This window comes from Oncorhynchus mykiss, chromosome 15 (genome assembly GCF_057628025.1).
Source record: "Oncorhynchus mykiss isolate SJ-2025 chromosome 15, ASM5762802v1, whole genome shotgun sequence".
Taxonomy (NCBI): Eukaryota; Metazoa; Chordata; class Actinopteri; order Salmoniformes; family Salmonidae; genus Oncorhynchus; species Oncorhynchus mykiss.
In genome coordinates, this window is record NC_143036.1 from 42,919,065 (window position 1) to 42,941,061 (window position 21,997).

The 21,997-nt window shown below is 41.2% G+C and overlaps 1 protein-coding gene and 1 long non-coding RNA gene across 2 annotated transcripts in view; one reads left to right on the forward strand and one right to left on the reverse strand.

Moving 5' to 3' along the window:
* Positions 1-21,997, forward strand: part of LOC149977463 (uncharacterized) — a 53,520-nt gene that overhangs the window by 31,097 nt on the left and 426 nt on the right. Inside the window, exon 2 of the long non-coding RNA XR_016486683.1 lies at positions 21,757-21,861. This is a non-coding gene — a long non-coding RNA (uncharacterized LOC149977463). The remainder of the gene's footprint in view (positions 1-21,756; positions 21,862-21,997) is intronic.
* masp1 (MBL associated serine protease 1) overlaps positions 1-21,997 on the reverse strand; it is a gene marked incomplete at its 3' end in the record, with an annotated part of 72,366 nt that overhangs the window by 17,735 nt on the left and 32,634 nt on the right. Inside the window, 2 exon segments of the mRNA NM_001160478.1 lie at positions 14,322-14,443; positions 15,252-15,399. Of these exon segments, the coding sequence (NP_001153950.1) occupies positions 14,322-14,443; positions 15,252-15,399 (270 nt within the window).

A 21,997-nucleotide genomic window follows, 5' to 3' on the forward strand; every position in this document is an offset into this window, starting at 1 on the left:
CCTCATCCCATATGTTTTTTTTCTGCTCTTTTGCACACAAGTATTTCTACTTGCACATCTATCACTCCAGTGTTAATTGCAATTACTTCACCACTATGGCCAATTTATTGCCTTACCTCCTTACTTAATTTGCACACAGTGTATACAGATTTTTCTATTGTGTTATTGACTGTACGTTTGTTTATCCCATGTGTAACTCTGTGTTGTTGTTTTTGTCACACTGCTTTGCTTTATCTTGGCCAGGTCGCAGTTGTAAATGAGAACTTGTTCTCAACTGGCCAACCTAGTTAAATCAAGGTGAAATAAAAAATAAATAAATAAATACACTCGTATCCATGGACCGGTTTGTAAATAAAACATTCTCCATTCAGACTGCAAAGGCTATAGTTTCCTCCTTAACCTGATTTAAAAGCAAGAAGTCCAGTGTGTTGTGTACCGTGTTTAGCCAATCAGGTTTTCCCCCTGGCTTGATAAAAGATGTCCTTATTGAACAGTTTTTAATGACACGTATTGGATTTGTTGGCATGAACTCATTTACAGAACATTATTGATAGTTTCACAGAAAGTGAAATTATAAAGTAGAATTCATATATTCTTTCACTCCAGATGCAATTCATGTAATGATTATTTGAACAGGTCTCTCTCTCTCTGTCTTTCTCAACTATGCAAGGATAATAAACAGAGTAGCAGCAGCGTAAAAATGGGGGTGGGGTGGGGACAATGCAAAGAGTCCAGGACACCATTTGATAAATTGTTCAGGAGTCTTATGGCTTGGGAATAGAAGCTGTTAAGAAACCTTTTGGACCTAGACTTGTGCTCCCGTTACCGCTTGCCGTGCAGTAGCAGAGAGAACAGTCTATGACTAGGGCGGCTGGAGTCTTTGGCAAATTGTTGGGCCTTCCTCTGACACCGCCTGGTATAGAGTTTCTGGACGGCAGGAAGCTTGGCCCTAGTGATGTACTGGGCCGTATGCACTACCCTCTGTAGTGCCTTGCGGTCAGAGGCCGAGTAGTTGCCATACCAGGCGGTGACACTCTCGATGGATTGTATCGAACACGTTCGATTGGAGAACCATCTAATGAGTGAACATGTAGCTCATCTGAAACATTCTTACAAGAGATTAAAAACATGTATTTAGTTTTGCCAGTATAAAGAAAAAGTTTTAAATCTGCAAGGGATTCCTGTATAGCTATAAAATCTAACTAATTTTGACAAAGCCAGATCAACAGTCGGGGTAATAGCATGTATAGCATGTATAATAGTATCATAAAAAAAGAAACGTCCCTTTATCAGAACCCTGTTTCTGTGTTATATTCATATGCTTTTCTAATAATCCATTTCTGTGTTCATGAAATGACTGACTGAGCGAATCCTCACTATCAGTATCTGCAATTTGGCAGTATGCCCAGAACCTTGTTTTGAGAAAGGGATATCTCAGTTTCAAGGTCTCAGCTTAGAGAGAAGAAGCCTTGTGAGGTATTGGTCTGTCACACGCATGACCCTGTATGGGTCGGTCACTTGAATGAAGCAAATGTTAATGATGAATTAATTATGAATCATGAATATGCTAAATCCTGGAAATATAACTTGTCTGTATATAAGGGAACTAATGGGACTGCCCCGGGAATTGCTCCTGATCGACATGTGTACTTGGTGCATTGAGTTGGTTGGAACCTCCCCACCATGCTGATAATAAAGAATGATTCATTTAAGATTGACTTCGAATGTCCCTATGTAGAATTTCCACAACAATAGTCTTAAAGAAAAGCTTTGACTGTGATTTCTCTGATCATTCAGCAGGTTTCCCCTATCAGCATCCAGCCCAATATCATTGTGAATAAGCTTAGAAGTTCTTTCAAAGAGATAGCCCGCTGAAATAAAATGGTGATTAAATGCATCAATGATGGCATTTTTTCCCATAATGAGACCAGTGTCTGAATTAATTTGTTGTGGCAGAGAGGAGGAAGTCAATCCCTTCAGGGTTTAGCCAGGTTCCCATTACAATCCGAAAGAGCGCTTACATAATAATCAGATTTAGCCTTTTTGATTTGTGACTCACCATCCGGATTCAGTCTCATGTAGCAAAATGTGAAGTTGTGTTTTTGACAATGGATAAAAGTAGAGACTCAGAGGTACAAAATGGTAAAACATACACTGCATTTGAGGAACAATGGGAAAGTTGATCACCTTGTAAACTCACTTTTGAGAAAATCGCATTTGAATGTTTTGCTATCGAGTGAAGAGATCTTCTTTGTCTATACACATTCAGCATTGTTCACACCCTCTTAAGCTTTAGCCCCACCCATCTCAGAGCACTCTCTGAGTGCACACTTGATGCTCTGGCCGATGATTTGTTTACCTCTGGACAACATGAAAACAGCCTAAACAGCTCAGCTGGCAACTTTTTTGCAGATGTTTACTGACACCAGACATATTTAACGGGTGTTGTACACAAGTCATGTAACGTTAGCTAACGAGCCAGCCAGATAACGTTAGATAGTTAAACAACAATGAACAAAGTGCCAACAATGCCTAACATTAGGCTCTAACTAGAAAAGCAAACAGCTCTGGGAAACTAATAATAACATCCGCTAGGGAGCCAGCCAGCTAAAGTTAGCCAGCTAGCTAACAGTTCACATTAGCTTAAGATATATAGCTAGCTGGATAGCTAGTAAGCTAAACAATGAATCAGAAGGCTTCAGATAATAACTACAGAACGAAGCCAACCTCAGTGTAAGCTTTGGTTGCGATTGGTATGAACTTTGAACTCTTATTCGCTACAGAAGTGATACCTCCTAGCCGCTGAGTTAGCAACAAAAAAAAACGCGGGCTAGGAAAGAATAGACAGAGTATTCCGTCTACCACACAACGATGTTACTACAACGTATTTAATTTACCACACCACCAGAGACATTCTTCCGAGGACAGGAAGATCTGTTGGCCAACATGACCAGCATCTACGGCCAACAGCTCAGAGTAAATATTTATTGCATTTTCCTTTTCCAAATGGGCGGGAATTTAGAAAGCATAAGATTCTGTATTTACAATAAAGTAGCTGCCTAGACATCGCTTCTCCCTTTGTTCTTCAGTCTTCCTGCTCTTTCACTCAAACCCAGCCCCCTTTTCTTTGTGTAACCAGCTGTCATATCTGTTCCATCCGCTAAGGACGTTTTCCTTTATGACATAATTTGTAATCAAGGTATGATTCATTCTGTGTATATGTAATTCTGTATGATTAGTTAGGTATTTAGTAAATAAATAATTAAACCCAATTTTGTATTGCTGACTCAACTTGTTAGCCAGGGTTCGTGAAGATAACCAAGAATTTACAAATTTCAGATGAGGCTAAAATAAGGTGACAAATAATATTGACTGCTATTGATGTAAAATATTACTAGGTCTTTAAGAGTTTATTCGGAAGATAAAAGCTCTATAAATATTATTTTGTGGTGCCCCGACTTTCCAGTTAACTACATTTACATGATTAGCTCAATCAGGTAATATTAATTACAGATAAAGGATAGCCAAAGACACGACATATATGAATGGTTTTATTTTAACAAATCTTTGGGCTAATCCAGAGACTGAGGTGGCCTTTTCAAATCTTGACGTTATGGTCAATGAACTATTTCTGTGGATTTCGATGTGTGTTGGGGCTATTGTTTTACAAGAAGATCCACTTGGGGCAAAGTTTCAGCCTCCTGGCAGAGGTAACCAGGTATTTGGCTAAAATGTCTTGGTACTTGGTGAAGTTCCTGATGCCATTTACCTTAACAATGGCCCTAGGACCAGTGGAAGCTAAATATCCCCACGACATAAAAGATGCACCACCATATTTTACAGTAGAGTTATGAGGTTATTTTCTGCATAGCAGCGTTCTTTTGACACCAAACCCACCACTGGCATGCGTCGCCAAATAAATGTATTTTCATGTCATCTGATCTGTCACGCCTTAGAGATCCTTTTTATGTCTCTATTTTGGTTTGGTCAGGGCGTGAGTTGGGGTGGGCATACTATATTTTGTGTTCTATGTTTTCTATTTCTTTGTGGTTGGCTGGGTATGGTTCTCAATCAGGGACAGCTATCTATCGTGGTCTCTGATTGGGAACCATACTTAGGTACCCTTTTTCCCACCTGTGTTTGTGGGAGGTTGACTCTGTTTAGAGCACTTTGCTTTTGAAAAGTTAGCCAGCTAGCTAACAGTTCACATTAGCTTAAGATATATAGCTAGCTGGATAGCTAGTAAGCTAAACAATGAATCAGAAGGCTTCAGATAATAACTACAGAACGAAGCCAACCTCAGTGTAAGCTTTGGTTGCGATTGGTATGAACTTTGAACTCTTATTCGCTACAGAAGTGATACCTCCTAGCCGCTGAGTTAGCAACAAAAAAAAACGCGGGCTAGGAAAGAATAGACAGAGTATTCCGTCTACCACACAACGATGTTACTACAACGTATTTAATTTACCACACCACCAGAGACATTCTTCCGAGGACAGGAAGATCTGTTGGCCAACATGACCAGCATCTACGGCCAACAGCTCAGAGTAAATATTTATTGCATTTTCCTTTTCCAAATGGGCGGGAATTTAGAAAGCATAAGATTCTGTATTTACAATAAAGTAGCTGCCTAGACATCGCTTCTCCCTTTGTTCTTCAGTCTTCCTGCTCTTTCACTCAAACCCAGCCCCCTTTTCTTTGTGTAACCAGCTGTCATATCTGTTCCATCCGCTAAGGACGTTTTCCTTTATGACATAATTTGTAATCAAGGTATGATTCATTCTGTGTATATGTAATTCTGTATGATTAGTTAGGTATTTAGTAAATAAATAATTAAACCCAATTTTGTATTGCTGACTCAACTTGTTAGCCAGGGTTCGTGAAGATAACCAAGAATTTACAAATTTCAGATGAGGCTAAAATAAGGTGACAAATAATATTGACTGCTATTGATGTAAAATATTACTAGGTCTTTAAGAGTTTATTCGGAAGATAAAAGCTCTATAAATATTATTTTGTGGTGCCCCGACTTTCCAGTTAACTACATTTACATGATTAGCTCAATCAGGTAATATTAATTACAGATAAAGGATAGCCAAAGACACGACATATATGAAAGGTTTTATTTTAACAAATCTTTGGGCTAATCCAGAGACTGAGGTGGCCTTTTCAAATCTTGACGTTATGGTCAATGAACTATTTCTGTGGATTTCGATGTGTGTTGGGGCTATTGTTTTACAAGAAGATCCACTTGGGGCAAAGTTTCAGCCTCCTGGCAGAGGTAACCAGGTATTTGGCTAAAATGTCTTGGTACTTGGTGAAGTTCCTGATGCCATTTACCTTAACAATGGCCCTAGGACCAGTGGAAGCTAAATATCCCCACGACATAAAAGATGCACCACCATATTTTACAGTAGAGTTATGAGGTTATTTTCTGCATAGCAGCGTTCTTTTGACACCAAACCCACCACTGGCATGCGTCGCCAAATAAATGTATTTTCATGTCATCTGATCTGTCACGCCTTAGAGATCCTTTTTATGTCTCTATTTTGGTTTGGTCAGGGCGTGAGTTGGGGTGGGCATACTATATTTTGTGTTCTATGTTTTCTATTTCTTTGTGGTTGGCTGGGTATGGTTCTCAATCAGGGACAGCTATCTATCGTGGTCTCTGATTGGGAACCATACTTAGGTACCCTTTTTCCCACCTGTGTTTGTGGGAGGTTGACTCTGTTTAGAGCACTTTGCTTTTGAGCTTCACGGTTTATTTTTGTAGTGTTTAGTGTTTTTTTTGGCGTCATTTTGATTAAAATAAAGAAAATGCACGCTCACCACGCTGCACCTTGGTCCTCTCCTTCCAACAGCCGTGACATGATCATAGGACCGATTCCTATTGAAGTGCCAATGGCATTCAGCAAACTCCTGGTGTTTACATTTGTTGGTTGCGCTCAATAAAGTATTTTTCTTTCTTTCTGGCAACCCTTACAAAGAGCCTATTGGCATGGAGGGGGTGTCGAATTGTACATTTAGAGACTTGGTGACCTGAAGATGCGACCAAATTCTGTAAAGCTCAACAGTGGCCCTTGGACTTTTCTTTGACTCCCGAACGATCTTCCTCATTGTTGTGCGTGGGGACAAGAAACGCATACGTCCAATACCAGGAAGATGTGGTGTGTGTGACCCGAGATAGAGATAGCCTGGAAGAGTTATGAATAATGCCTCATTGTCTCATCTTCCTGGCATCTGGGAAACTAAGCCGGGTTGGGGGTAAAACATGTGTAGATAACCAAGGTGGCTTATGGGAAATGGAACCAGTCTAACTAAACATTTTTAGGTCCTATATCATATCAGTTTTTAAAATTTCAGTTAGGCTGCTCAGCTCAACAGTCGAGACTGTGACCAATGACCAAGTCTCTCTCAGTACTGAATTTCCACGACACACATCCAGCCATGATTGGGAATCCCATAGGGTGGCGAACAATGGGCGCAGCGTCGTCTGGGATTGGCCAGGGGTAGGCCGTCATTGTAAATAAGAATGTGTTCTTAACTGACTTGCCTCTTGTAACTACCCATCCCGGATCCGGGAGCGTAATCATCAACTGACACTAATTAGCATAACACAACGGACATAAATATTACTAGAAAATATTAATATTCATGAATTCACAAGTGAAATATATTGAAACACAGCTTAGCCTTTTGTTAATCACCCTGTCATCTCAGATTTAGAAAATATGCTTTACAGCCAAAGCAAGACAAGCATTTGTTGTGTAAGTTTATCGATAGCCTAGCATAGCATTATGCCTAGCTAGCAGCAGGCAACCTGGTCACGAAAATCAGAAAAGCAATCAAATTAAATAGTTTACCTTTGATGCGCTTCGGATGTTTTCACTCACAAGACTCCCAGTTAGATAGCAAATGTTCCTTTTTTCCAAAAATATTATTTTTGTAGCCGAAATAACTCCGTTAGTTCTTCACGTTTGGCTGAGAATTCGACCGGAAATTGCGGTCACGACGCCGAAAAATACTCCATAATATCGACAGAAACATGGCAAACGTGGTTTATAATCAATCCTCAAGGTGTTTTTCAAATATCTATTCGATAATATATCAACCGGGACAGATGGCTTCTTAGTAGGAAAGAGAGAAACAATGGCCACATTTGTCCTTTACGCACAAAACACTCTGAGAGACTTCAGCTGACCACTGATGCAATGTTGACGTTCAGGCTAATTTTTCAAAATAAATGCCTGAAACTATGTATTGTGACACTAGACACATTAGGGAAGCCATAGAAAAAGGAATCTGGCTGATATCTCATTCACTGCTCAATAGGGACGCATAGGAACGCAGAGGTTTCTAAATAAGAGTCACTTCCTTATTGGATTTTTCTCAGGCTTTCGCCTGCAATATCAGTTCTGTTATACTCAGATAATATTTTTACAGTTTTGGAAACTTTAGAGTGTTTTCTATCCTAAGCTGTCAATTATATGCATATTCTAGCATCTTGTCCTGACAAAATAGCCCGTTTACTTAGGGAACGTTATTTTTCCAAAAATGAAAATAGTGCCCCCTAGATTCAAGAAGTTAAATAAAGGTTAAGTAAAAATATATCAAATAAATAAGACAGGGCCTTTAACTGCCTATTGAACGTATTGCGTTTGAGTTGTGGACTCCATGTGACTTTAAAAATCACAAAGGACTTAGGTTGATGCATCTGATAATGAGGACCTTACTTCCTAGACTAGATCCCATCAAGATCTGGTTTATGCAGATGAATCCGAACATTGACTGAAACTTGGATCTCTGGGGACATTCTGGATTGATAATAATATTGATGGTTATAATGTGTTCATAACTGACAGACGGGGTACAGTTGGTGGAGTGGCCATTCTTATAAAACATTATTTATTTGTCTTATTACTGAAATTCATTTCCTTTACCAAAATAGTTTATCTACTATCTTTAAGTCTTTGTCTGGGGAACAATGTATCCATAACTGTTACAGGAATCTACCGTCCTCCCTCAGCTAACCTTTGTGCACCAGAGGAGTTAACTAGTTTGTCATCTTCTTTTACTAAATCCAAGTTATTATCCTTGGTGACCGCTTTTTGACATCTCACACCTGGTCATAAATGTTATGCAGCAAAGGACTGTCTGGCTCTCTAGTATGAACCAAAGGAATATCTTTGTTCAGACTTTTGCCAGCCAAAAACTCTAACGTCCAAAAAGTTTGGAACAATATTTCTAACATCCAAATGTGGGAAATGGTCAGTGAGTAGATGTAGAAATATAATGTCATATTGTGAGGTCATTAGAAAGGTTAGAAAGGAAATATTGTCATTTGAAAAGTATTTAAAGGTATGAAGTCTCCATCCAATACGTTGTGTAGACAATGTGAAAAATGACGAAGACATTTGTGTTAATATGGGAATGTGATTTTAGGAGCCATAAGAGAATATGCCAAAGATATGATTAGATGTTAAGTAGCCACACCCTGAGTGTGTCAGAAGGACGTAGCCGTCCCCTTTTGCCAGAGTGCTTAAAAGGACTGGCAAAGAATAAACATCAGACCAGAAAGACTTAAACGTGTGGACCACAGTCTCACATGGTTAGAAGAACTTAATCTCAACACGAGGTGAAGAAAATTAATTTGCCAGACCACCGCCAGGCTGCAGTTTCGTGTGAAAAGTGGTTTGGAACTTTGACCATCTACCCGAGGAAGAGGAGAAGAAAACTCCCCTCTCAGACAATCACTGTACAGCTAATTAGCTGTTCTTAGGAAACAGCCCATTGGAGACCGGACAACTAAGAAGAAGGACATTGTGACCTCTGGTGGACAATCAGAGCATGTACTAGTGGCCCACAGGAATGGCTCACCAAACCAACATTCTTCCGGAGGCGGGCTAGTTCCGACAGAGAAACGGCGAACGGCATTCACACGTAAATACATTCATTATATTTTCCAAACGTATATCCACAATCATGTCCCTTTCTCTCACTCTTTTCCCCACCCTCTCTCCATAAGCCGTCATATCTTGTCAGTCCACTAGGGACCTTTGTCTCATGTAAGTGTATTCTGTGTTATTATTTAGTTAGTTAGTAAATAAATAATTAAACCAATGTGTGTAGGACTGAATGATGAGCAAAGCTGGGGTTCTTGCAGATCCAAGAAGATTACAACTGTTCAGAATGAGATTGATATGAGGTAATGATTAATAAGTGACTTATTGATATAACTTATACATCTTCTAGAGTTTAATTCAGGAGATGGTAACTCGTTTAACTTCTTATGGATAGGGGGCAGCATTTTCAAATTTGGATGAAAAGCGTGACCAGAGTAAACTGCCGCCTACTCAGTCCCAGGTGCTAATATATGCATGTTATTAGTAGTATCGGATAGAAAACACTCTGAAGTTTATAAAACTGTTTGAATGATGTCTGAGTATAACAGAACTCATATGCCAGGCAAAAACCTGAGAAAAAAAATCCAACCAGGAAGTGGGAAATCTGAGGTTTGTAGGTTTTCAACTCAGCCCCTATTTCAAATACAGTGGGATATGGGTCATCTTGCACTTCCTAAGGTTTCCACTAGATTTCAACAGTCTTTAGAACATTGAAAGTTACCTCTCGTTCCATTGCTTATCTACAGACAAATGAATTCTCCGGTTGGGACATTATTGAACATTTATGATAAAAACATCCTAGAGATTGATTCTATACATCGTTTGATTTGTTTCTACGACCAGTAATAACTTTTTGGAATTTTCATCCGACATTTCCGCTGGACTTGCCCGCGCCTCGTGAGTTTCGATTTGTTTACTAAACGCCCTAACAAAAGGAGGAATTTGGACACAAATTATGGACTTTATGGAACAAATCAAACTTTTATTGTGGAACTGGGCTTCCTGGGAGTGCATTCTAATGAAGATCATCAAAGGTAAGTGAATATTTATAATGCTATTTCTGACTTATGCTGACTCCAACATGGCGGATATATTCTTGGGTTGTGTATGTCGTCTGAGCACCGTACTCAGATTATTGCATGGTTTGCTTTTTCCGTAAAGTTTTTTTGAAATCTGACACAGCGGTTGCATTAAGGAGAAGTATATCTTTAAATCTGTGAATAACACTTGCATCTTTGATTAATGTTTATTTTGAGTATTTCTGTGATTTGATGTGGCTCTGTGCAAATTCACAGGATGTTTTGGAGGCAAAGCCAACGCCAGTAGGGATGACAAAGCGTTATATTTACAGGTGCCATAATTCTGTCCTACTCGAGCATACTAAATGTAACGAGTACTTGTGTGTCAGGGAAAATGTAAGGAGTAAAAAGTACATACATTTTCTTCAGGAATGTAGTGGAGTAAAAGTAAAAGTTGTCAAAAAATATAAATAGCAAAGTACAGATACCCCAAAAAACTACTTAAGTAGTACTTAAAAGTATTTTTACTTCAGTACTTAATACAACTGGAAATCAGCTCTTGCACTGCCACTCCATAATGGCGTGGATAGTAGTGATATTAATAATTATCACCCCATATGAAGGCAATTACGGACTACAAAATGAAAACCAGCCACGTCATGGACATCGACATCTTGCTTCCAGACAAATCACACAACTTCTTTGCCAGGGATAATACAGTGCAACCGACGCCACCCCCTACCAAGGAGTGCAGGCTACCCAGACACGAGTAAGACATTTAAACGTGTTTAACCTCGCAAGGTTCCCGGCCCAGACGGCATCCCTAGCCGCTTCCTCCGAGCATGTGCTGACCAGCTGGCTGGTGTGTTTACGAACATATTCAATCTCTCCCTGCTATACCCACATGCTTCAAGATGGCCACCATTGATCCTGTAACCAAGAAGACAAAGATAACTGAACTAAATGACTATCGCCCCGTAGCACTCACTTCTGTCATCATGAAGTGCTTTGAGAGACTAGTCAAGGATAATATTCCCTCAACCTTACCTGCCACCCTAGACCCACTTCAATATGCATAACGCCCAAAAAGGTCCCCAGACGATGCAATAGCCATCACACTGCACACCGCTCTATCCCATCTGGACAAGAGGAATACCTATGTAAGAATGCTGTTCATTGACTAAGGCTCATTCATAGTACACTCCAAGCTCATCATTAAGCTTGAGGCCCTGGGTGTCAACCCCGCTCTGTGCAATTGGGTCCTGGACTTTCTGATGGGATAACTCTTTCTGAGTTGGCCATCTCCACTTCGCTGATCCTCAACACTGGGGCCCCACAAGGGTGCGTGCTCAGCCCCCTCCTGTACTCCCTGTTCACCCATGACTGCGTGGCCATCCAACTCAATCATCACGTTAGCCGACGAGTCAACAGAAGTGGGCTTGATTACCAACAATGACGAGACAGCCTCTCACTCAACATCAACAAAACAAAGGAGATGAACGTGGATTTTAGGACACAGCAGAGGGAGCACCCCCCTATCCACATCGACGGGACAGCAGTGGAGAAGGTGGAAAGTTAAGTTCTTCGGCGTACACATCACGGCCAAACTGAAATGGTCCATCCACACAGACAGTGTGGTGAAGAATGCGGAAAGGTGCCTCTTCAACCTCATGAGGCTGAAGAAATATGGCTTGTCACCTAAAACCCTCACAAACTTTTACAGATGAACAATTGAGAGAATCCTGTCAGGCTGTACCACCGCCTGGTACGGCAACTGCACCACCCACAACTGCAAGGCACTCCAGAGGGTGGTGCGGTCTGCACAAAGCATCACCAGTGGCAAACTACCTGCCATCCAGGACACCTACAGCACCGGATGTCAAAGGAAGGCCAAAAAGGACAACAACCACCCGAGCATTGTCTGTTCACCCTGCTACCATCCATAAGGCGAGGTCAGTACTTAACTGACTTGCCTAGTTCAATAAAGGTATAAAAAAAACGAGAGATTGAAAAACAGCTTCTATCTCAAGGCCATCAGACTGTTAAACAGCCATCACTAACACAGAGAGGCTGCAGCCTATATACAGACTCGAAATCACTGGCCACTTTTATAAATGGATCACTAGTCACTTTAATAATATTTACATATCTTACATTACTCATCTCATACGTACAGTCATGGCCAACAGTTTTGAGAATGACACAAATATTAATTTCCACAAAGTTTGCTGCTTCAGTGTCTTTAGATATTTTTGTCAGATGTTACTATGGAATACTGAAGTTTATTTACAAGCATTTCAAAAGTGTCAAAGGCTTTTATTGATAATTGCATGAAGTTGATGCAAAGATTCAATATTTGCAATGTTGACCCTTCTTTTTCAAGACCTCTGCAATACCGCAGGGGCATGCTGTCAATTAATTTCTGGGCCACATCCTGACTGATGGTAGCCCATTCTTGCATAATCAATGCTTGGAGTTTGTCAGAATTCGTGGGTTTTTGTTTGTCCACCCGCCTCTTGAGGATTGACCACAAGTTCTCAATGGGATTAAGGTCTGGGGAGTTTCCTGGCCATGGACCCAAAATATTGATGTTTTTTTCCCCGAGCCACTTAGTTATCACTCTTTCCTTATGGCAAGGTGCTCCATCATGCTGGAAAAGGCATTGTTCGTCACCAAACTGTTCCTGGATGGTTAGGAGAAGTTGCTCTCGGAGGATGTGTTGGTACCATTCTTTATTCATGGCTGTGTTCTTAGGCAAAATTGTGAGTGAGCCCACTCCCTTGGCTGAGAAGCAACCCCACACGAATGAGCTCAGGATGCTTTACTGTTGGCACGACACAGTACTGATGGTAGCGCTCACCTTGTCTTCTCCGGACAAGCTTTTTCCCCGATGCCCCAAACAATCGGAAAGTGGATTCATCAGAGAAAATGACTTTACCCCAGTCCTCAGCAGTTCAATTCCTGTACCTTTTGCAGAATATTAGTCTGTCCCTGATGTTTTTACTGGAGAGAAGTGGCTTCTTTGCTGCCCTTCTTGACACCAGGCCATCCTCCAAAAGTCTTTGCCTCACTGTGCGTGCAGATGCACTCACACCTGCCTGCTGCCATTCCTGGGCAAGCTCTGTACTGCTGGTGCCCCGATCCCACAGCTGAATCAACTTTAGGAGACGGTCCTGGACTTTCTTGGGCGCACTGAAGCCTTCTTCACAACAATTGAACTGCTCTGCTTAAAGTTCATGATGATCCGATAAATGGTTGATTTAGGTGCAATCTTACTGGCAGCAATATCCTTGCCTGTGAAGCCCTTTTAGTGCAAAGCAATAAAGGCATATGTTTCCTTGCAGGTAACCATGGTTGACAGAGGAAGAACAATAATTCCAAGCTCCACCCTCCTTTTGAAGCTTCCAGTCTGTTTTTCAAACTCAAACAGCATGACAGAGTGATCTCCAGCCTTGTCATCATCAACACTCACACCTGTGTTAACGAGAGATTACTGACATGATGTCAGCTGGTCCTTTTGTGGCAGGGCTGAAATGCAGTGGAAATGTTTTTTGGGGGATTCAGTTAATTTGCATGGCAAAGAGGGACTTTTAAATTAATTGCAATTCATCTGATCACTCTTCATAACATTCTGGAGTATATGCAAATTGCCATCATACAAAACTGAGGCAGCAGACTTGAAAATTGTGAAAGTTAATATTTGTGTCCTTCTCAAAACTTTTGGCCAAGACTGTATACTGTATTTTATACCATCTATTACATCTTGACTATGCAGCTCAGCTTTAGCATAGCACTATGACAGCAACCACTATAGTTGTTAGTGATCTTGTCAATGCTTTAGACACTAAAATCAAATGTATTGCTTTGTTTTTGGACCTGTCAAAAGTTGTTGATACTGTTGATCATGCTAATTTATTGTCCTGAGATGGTTTGGGATGAGTTGGACCACAGAGTGAAGGAAAAGCAGCCAACAAGTGCTCAGCATATGTGGGAACTGCTTCAAGACTGTTGGAAAAGCATTTCAGGTGAAGCTGGTTGAGAGAATGCCAAGAGTGTACAAAGCTGTCATCAAGGCAAAGGCTACTTTGAAGAATCTTGAATATTGTTTTACACTTTTTTGGTTACTACATGATTCCATAGTTTTGATGTATTCACTATTATTCTATAATGTAGAAAATAGTACAAATAAAGAAAATCCCTTGAATGAGTAGGTGTGTCCAAACTTTTGACTGGTACTGTCAAACATGCAGATTGATATCTTCAAGAGTATAGTTTTTCTCAACATGGTGACTGGGTGGTTGCCAGATGGTCATTCCTTCATATAAATAAAGAGCATTGTTACAGTGGAGAACAAGACTTTAACAAGAGTGTTTTGTCCCAACCTGTCTGTCAGTCTCACCCTTATCAGTCTGTATCCTGGGTCACAGGATACCAGGACGTGGTCTTTGAAGGAGTACTGGATCTGGACCGGATCCAGCTTGCCATAGAGGGGCTTCACAGGGACTGGACACGGACTCCTTCCTGAAAACAAACAGGATACAGGCTAGATAATTAGACCAGGAAACGATTTATTTGCTTACAACGGACTTCATTAACTCATTGATTATTTAAGATATTACAGTTTTATAATTTCCATTGTTGTATTCTACTTGTATTGCGTGTGTGTTCATTTCCACATGTTTTGTTGGGGTGGCTAGACCAAAACCATCAGTGAAGTGGTATTTTTTTTCAGAAATCCTGGTTGGACGACTCTGAATTTTCTGCTTATTCTCTGTAGTGTTCTAGGAATGTTCTGGAAAACCATGGAATTTTGTGAAAGTTACAAGAATTTTAGAAAACACAGAGGAAAACACAAAACACAGGCTAGAACGATAAAATGTTCCCCTATGGTAAGGCTGCCCAATTCCAGTCCTGGAGAGCAGAAAAATACTTCTGGTTCTTGTTTCTACCTGGTAGTCAATTGCACTCACCTGCTGTCCCAGGTCTGAATCAGTCCCTGATTAGAAGGAGAGGATGAAAACCAGAAGTGTTTCGGCCCTCCAGGATCGGAATTGGGCAGCCTTGCCCTATGGGGACAAGCCGAAAAACCCTCTGAGTGTACCGAATGTACGTAATGCCTATCCCAACCCTTTTAGATGTACATGGTTGGGAGAAGTCATGGGCCCTGGTCAAAAATAGAGCACTAAATAGTGATTAGGGTGCAATTTGATACGCAACTAATGTTTCCCCTTCTTCCTTCACACAAATGAAGACATTCAACAGAGTTCCAAAAATGCAACGTTTTTAAAAGTGGACACAATGACATATGAATATTTAGAGTGAGGCTGACCTGAAGAGGTGTAGGAGAGCCTCCAGCCGATGTTCTCTCCAGAGTTATCACTGTGGAAGAACACCTGGACCTTGTTGCTCTCTGTCTGGATCTTGCCTGGTGGCCGGTCACCACAGAACGGACCGTACACCTTCTCTCCAGCCTGGATCTGCAGGTCAAAACACACCACCACTTCATCATCATCATCATAATTTATACAGTGCTTTTCAAAGAATCTCAAAGCACTTCAAAGCACAAAACAATACACGTAATTTAGAAAAACAACACCACAACATCATGAGATGGACAGTCATTAGAAGGTTCATGCCTTGAGTGGTCATCTGAGGGAGGTGGTCAAGCGGGGAGAGAAAGTCCGGATGCAGGCAGGAAAGTCCGGATGCAGGTCTCATCAAGGTGTCTCACTTTTATCATGACCATCATCATAGTCGTCATCACTACAATCATCACTGTCATGGTCATCGATCCTCCTCTTCATCTCATTATCATCATTACTACACAACCCCATGACCAAATACCCTACCCAAACCCTTCCAAAGAAACACTAATACAGTAATTCAATCAGCTTTGGCTTGCAGTCACTCCCTCCCAAGTCTCCTTCAGTGTAAGTTGATTAATTGTGTGCAGGTTGTGAGGCGACATTGACTGGCTCGGTTGTAAAATCTAAGCGTTCCAGATTTTCCAAAGCTGTGGCTGAGGGTGATGGTGGGAAAGCCCAATGTGACCCTGTCTGACTTGGCCATGGTCTGGCCTGGGCTAGCCTGGTCTGGTTGGTTATTCTTGGCGAATGGTATAACAGCTTTTAGGAGCAGAGGCTAAGCCAGCTGTGTGTGTGTGTGTGTGTGCTGCCCACTGATGCTGAAACATTGGCCGGGATTGTATCACCTACATTTTTTTTAATGGTTTGGCTAAATTGGCTCACATATACTGTATACAGATCAGTGGGTCAACAAATGTATGTTAATTGCCTTCACATGGTAATTAAATGATAAACTGTGGTAGTGAATGGCTGTTGTTTACAGATAAATGATGTACCTAAATCTTAGTTTGAACGTTTGGTATGACCAGTTCAGTTCAGTATATCTTCACTGCCCCAGAAGTGCAATTTGAGTTAAATATACACTGCTCAAAAAAATAAAGGGGACACTAAAACAACACAATGTAACTCCAAGTCAATCACACTTCTGTGAAATCAAACTGTCCACTTAGGAAGCAACACTGATTGACAATACATTTCACATGCTGCTGTGCAAATGGAATAGACAACAGGTGGAAATTATAGGCAATTAGCAAGACACCCCCAATAAAGGAGTGGTTCTGCAGGTGGTGACCACAGACCACTTCTCAGTTCCTATGCTTCCTGGCTGATGTTTTGGTCACTTTTGAATGCTGGCGGTGCTTTCACTCTAGTGGTAGCATGAGACGGAGTCTACAACCCACACAAGTGGCTCAGGTAGTGCAGCTCATCCAGGATGGCACATCAATGCGAGCTGTGGCAAGACGGTTTGCTGTCTCTGTCAGCGTAGTGTCCAGAGCATGGAGGCGCTACCAGAGACAGGCCAGTACATCAGGAGACGTGGAGGAGGCCGTAGGAGGGCAACAACCCAGCAGCAGGACCGCTACCTCCGCCTTTGTGCAAGAGGAGCAGGAGGAGCACTGCCAGAGCCCTACAAAATTACCTCCAGCAGGCCACAAATGTGCATGTGTCTGCTCAAACTGTCAGAAACAGACTCCATGAGGGTGGTATGAAGGCCCGACGTCCACAGGTGGGGGTTGTGCTTACAGCCCAACACCGTGCAGGACGTTTTTCATTTGCCAGAGAACACCAAGATTGGCAAATTCGCCACTGGCGCCCTGTGCTCTTCACAGATGAAAGCAGGTTCACACTGAGCACATGTGACAGATGTGACAGAGTCTGGAGACGCCGTGGAGAACGTTCTGCTGCCTGCAACATCCTCCAGCATGACCGGTTTGGCGGTGGGTCAGTCATGGTGTGGGGTGGCATTTCTTTGGGGGGGCCGCACAGCCCTCCATGTGCTCGCCAGAGGTATCCTGATAGCCATTAGGTACCGAGATGAGATCCTCAGACCCCTTGTGAGACCATATGCTGGTGCGGTTGGCCCTGGGTTCCTCCTAATGCAAGACAATGCTAGACCTCATGTGGCTGGAGTGTGTCAGTAGTTCCTGCAAGAGGAAGGCATTGATGCTATGGACTGGCCCGCCCGTTCCCCAGACCTGAATCCAATTGAGCACATCTGGGACATCATGTCTCGCTCCGTCCGCTCCATTTCACCACAGGCTGTCCAGGAGTTGGCGGATGCTTTAGTCCAGGTCTGGGAGGAGATCCCTCAGGAGACCATCCGCCACCTCATCAGGAGCATGCCCAGGCGTTGTAGGGAGGTCATACAGGCACGTGGAGGCCACACACACTACTGAGCCTAATTTTGACTTGTTTTAAAGACAATACATCAAAGTTGGATCAGCCTGTAGTGTGGTTTTTCACTTTAATTTTGAGTGTGACTCCAAATCCAGACCTCCATGGGTTGTTAAATTTGATTTCCATTTATAATTTTTCTGTGATTTTGTATTTAAGAAAAAGTATTTAATAAGAATATTTCATTCATTCAGATCTAGGATGTGTTATTTTAGTGTTCCCTTTATTTTTTGAGCAGTGTATAAAGGCAGGTATAAATAACACAATATAAAACCATATAATGCTACAACATTGGAAAGGTGCGATAAGTACGATAAGCAGTGGTGTAAAGTACTTAAGTCGTCTTTTGGGGTATCTGTACTTTACCATTTAGATTTTGACAATTTTTATTTTTACTTCACAAGATTTCTAAAGAAAATTATGTACTTTTTACTCCAAACATTTTTCCTGACACCCAAAAGTACTTTTTACATTTTTAATGCCTAGCAGGACAGGGAAATTGTGCAATTCACGCACTAATCAAGAGAACATAGCTGGTAATCCCAATTGCCACTGATCTGGAGAACTAACAGACCCACAAAACATACATTCTTTGCTGGTGAACTATGTCTGAGTGTTGGAGTGTGCACCTGGCTATCCATAAATTAAAAAGCTTTGCTTAATATAAGGAATTTGAAATGATTTATACTTTTACTTTTCATACTTAAGTATATTTAAAACTAAATACTTTTAGAATTTTAGTCAAATTGTACTTTACTGGGTGACTTTCACTTGAGTCATTTTCTACTAAGGTATCTTTACTTTTACTCAAGTATGACAATTGGGTACTTTTTCCACCACTGACGATAAGTGCAAAATGCAAGTGGTGCAAATGTACAAAGGCCAAAAATCAATCAAGCAAGGTTAATCACACTTTAGAATTCACTGCAGCTATTGCCTTGGGGATCAAAGATGCTTGCACAGTCCACGTGCGGCAAAACTTGTGCCTGTGGGACCTGCCTTGTTGATAGTGTTGTTAAGGAGTAATCAGATCAGATTACTTAAGTGTTCTGAGCCACACAGGTCGGAAGTCACCTTTCAGTGGGAATGGAAGCTCTTCTATTTGAAATCTCCAAAACGGAAAAATGTGCTCTCCTTGCTTACTTTCCACAGAAACTTTTTAACCAAATAAGTCAGATCCCCCCACTTACTGAATCATCTCACATTAACAGGATTTGTTTGTTAAAAGGACATTTATGATTAGTCAACACAGCTCCATCCTGTTCACTTCAAGCACTAGGATGAAACTCATGACAAATCAGCTGCTTACTAAACTAACCCTATTTTCAGTAGAAACGAGTACACCAAAAATTGTGTTTCTGCAAACTTTGCATAGTATTTGCATAATTGATACTCCAACTCATGAAATAATTTGATTTATATTTTCAATTGAAGTCTGTCATATCAGACTGTTATGTTAGAAACAAATCAAAATGTACTTGTAACATGATTCGTAAACAACAGGTATAGACTAACAGAGAAATGCTTACTTACAAGTTTCAAAATATGCAGAGTGACTTGAGATATGGCTTTTGCTTTGCAACTCTGCCTAGAAGGCCAGCATCCCGGAGTCACCTCTTCACTGTTGACGTTGAGACTGGTGTTTTGCGGGTACTATTTCAAGAAGCTGCCAGTTAAGGACTTGTGAGGCGTCTGCTTCTCAAACTAGACACTCTAATGTACTTGTCCTCTTGCTCAGTTGTGCACCGGGGCCTCCCACTCTTTCTATTCTGGTTAGGGCCAGTTTGCTCTGTTCAGTGAAGGGTACACAGCGTTGTACCAGATCTTCAGTTTCTTGCTGATTTCTCACATGGAATAGCCTTCATTTCTCAGAACAAGAATAGACTGAAGAGTTTCAGCAGAAAGTTATTCTGGGCCATTTTGAGCCTGTAATCAAACACACAAATGCTGATGCTCCAGATACTCAACTTGTCTAAAAGTCGGACAGTTTTATTGCTTCTTTAATCAGAACAACAGTTTTCAGCTGTGCTAACATAATTGCAAAAGGGTTTTCTAATGATCAATTAGCCTTTGAAAATTATAAACTTGGATTAGCTAACACAATGTGGCACTGGAACACAGGAGCGATGGTTGCTGATAATGGGCTTCTGTACGCCTACAGTGGTTCCTCCTTTAAAAGTTGTGTCATACTGCGGCACACCTTGCGTGCTGCTGCAGCATTCTGTGGCACATCATTTAATTCTGAGAAGCATTTGATAGTATTCTGTATTGTCATTACCAGAGAATTTAAAACCTTTTTTTGTAATAAGATAGTATATGGGATTGATAAAGAAATTTGGCTTAATTAATTTGATTAATATTATAGCGCTTCAATTGGTGACGTCACTCGCTCATCGATCGCTAGACCATAAATAGTCAGAAGTTTCTATTTTTTCCCTACTTTTCATTATACAGACATAAGCACAGTTAACACCATCGATGTGCGGATGTTTACTTTCTACATCCGCCGTGGAGACCATATTTCCCAGCATGTCTGTCTATTTCGCCAAATATCTCGCAAAGAGCATATTTAGATTTTTTTCAAGTCGGGTGTAACCAGTGTGAAATGGCTTTCCTGTTAGCGGGGTACGTGCTAATAGTGTTTCAATCAGTGACATCACTCGCTCTGAGACCTGGAAGTAGTTGTTCCCCTTGTTCTGCAAGGGCCATGGCTTTTGTGGAGCGATGGGTAACGATACTTCGAGGGTGGCTTTTATCTATGTGTGTAGAGGGTCCCTGGTTCGAGCCCAGGTATTGGCGAGTAGAGGGACGGAAGCAAAACTGTTACACGGGCACCATTTTAAATCAGGATAATCTCCTCTATGTAATTATATATGTCTGGGCAGCGAGCTCGTTTGTCATAGATCGCTAGACCAGAAATAGTCAGAAGTTTTTATTATTTCCCTACATTTTGATTACGCAAACATAAGCACACAGTTGACACCATTGAGGTGCGGATGTTTACTTTCTACACAAGTAGTTTTTTTCCAGTTTCGTCTGACGAACAGATTGTAGTGGTAAAAAAAAGGGGATACATTTTTTCAAAACAGGCTCATGCGAAAGTTTGATTCCATTCATTTGCTATGGGCTCGCGCTAGTGTTCCAGTTCAGCCAATGTTCTTAAGCCGTTTTGACTCGTTCTATTGTCCAGCGTATAGATAGCCAGAGCGAATTTACGAAAGCACCCGAAAGTCCATTGAGAAAGCACAACGACTATGCCATTTAGCTAAGCTAAGAATGACGAGAATAATCAAGTGGGTAGTTAGATAGCCTATAGTTAATATACTGGCAAGTTTGATGTATAACTACTAACATTAGGTAGCTAGCTAACATACTGCAGTAATGATATGCTATGTGGTTCGCAAGGACAGTGTAGCTAACAAATTGTCAGCCAACATAACGTGTAAGGTAACTTACTTGAAAAGTCAGTGCTTTATTACATTGAGTAGCAAGCTACCCCTTGGTCGTTAGGGCAAATCTGGTCTGTGATAGGAGGGGGGGGGGGGGGTTCACACCTAGCTTGGCTATTAGACTATTCTTTAGTAAAGGTTGAATTGTCTATTGTTCAGCTATTAGACCTCCTCCCCAACTTGCAAGAAATTTCTGTTCCCATCTCATTCCATTCCCTCTTCCACGCGTCATCTTTCTGCTCCTGAGTGGCTCGCTTGTGGGCGTGCTGGCAGGATATGGCAGCAGCTTTGGTTGTGCATCAAGAATTCTGCATACAGTAGCACGTTTGTATGAAGGTGTGGTTATTCACAGGCAAATTGTTATATGCTATGGAGGTACATTTGTGTCTTTTGTCGAGAGCAAAACCTTATTTATTTTAAATAAAAAATAATTGTTCTGAAAGCAACTTTTTTCCGACACAAAGGAAGTCAAAGTGGACACCTATGAAGATGGCATCTCAGGTAAGCAGCACTGGGCTGTATTGACGTATCCTAAAAATGACATCTGCTGCTTTAGATTGAATGGTCATATCTCAGTTATTGTTTTCATATCTATAAAGAAATACGCTGTTTTCTTTACTTTCAGAGAGCGAGCTGATCAAGGGGTCGAAAATGAAGATATTGACAGATGTTCACTGTCCCAGGAACAGGCCGTGGAAACTTTATTGCTGGCAAGTGTCCATAACCAGAGGTAATTAAACTGTTCTGCGTTCTTTTTCTCCATCTATGCCTGTCTTTTTTTTTACATGGAACCTGTCTCACATGCATTAATTTAAAAAAACTTCAATGTCACCTGCTAATTTTCAGATTTACAACACAAACACAGC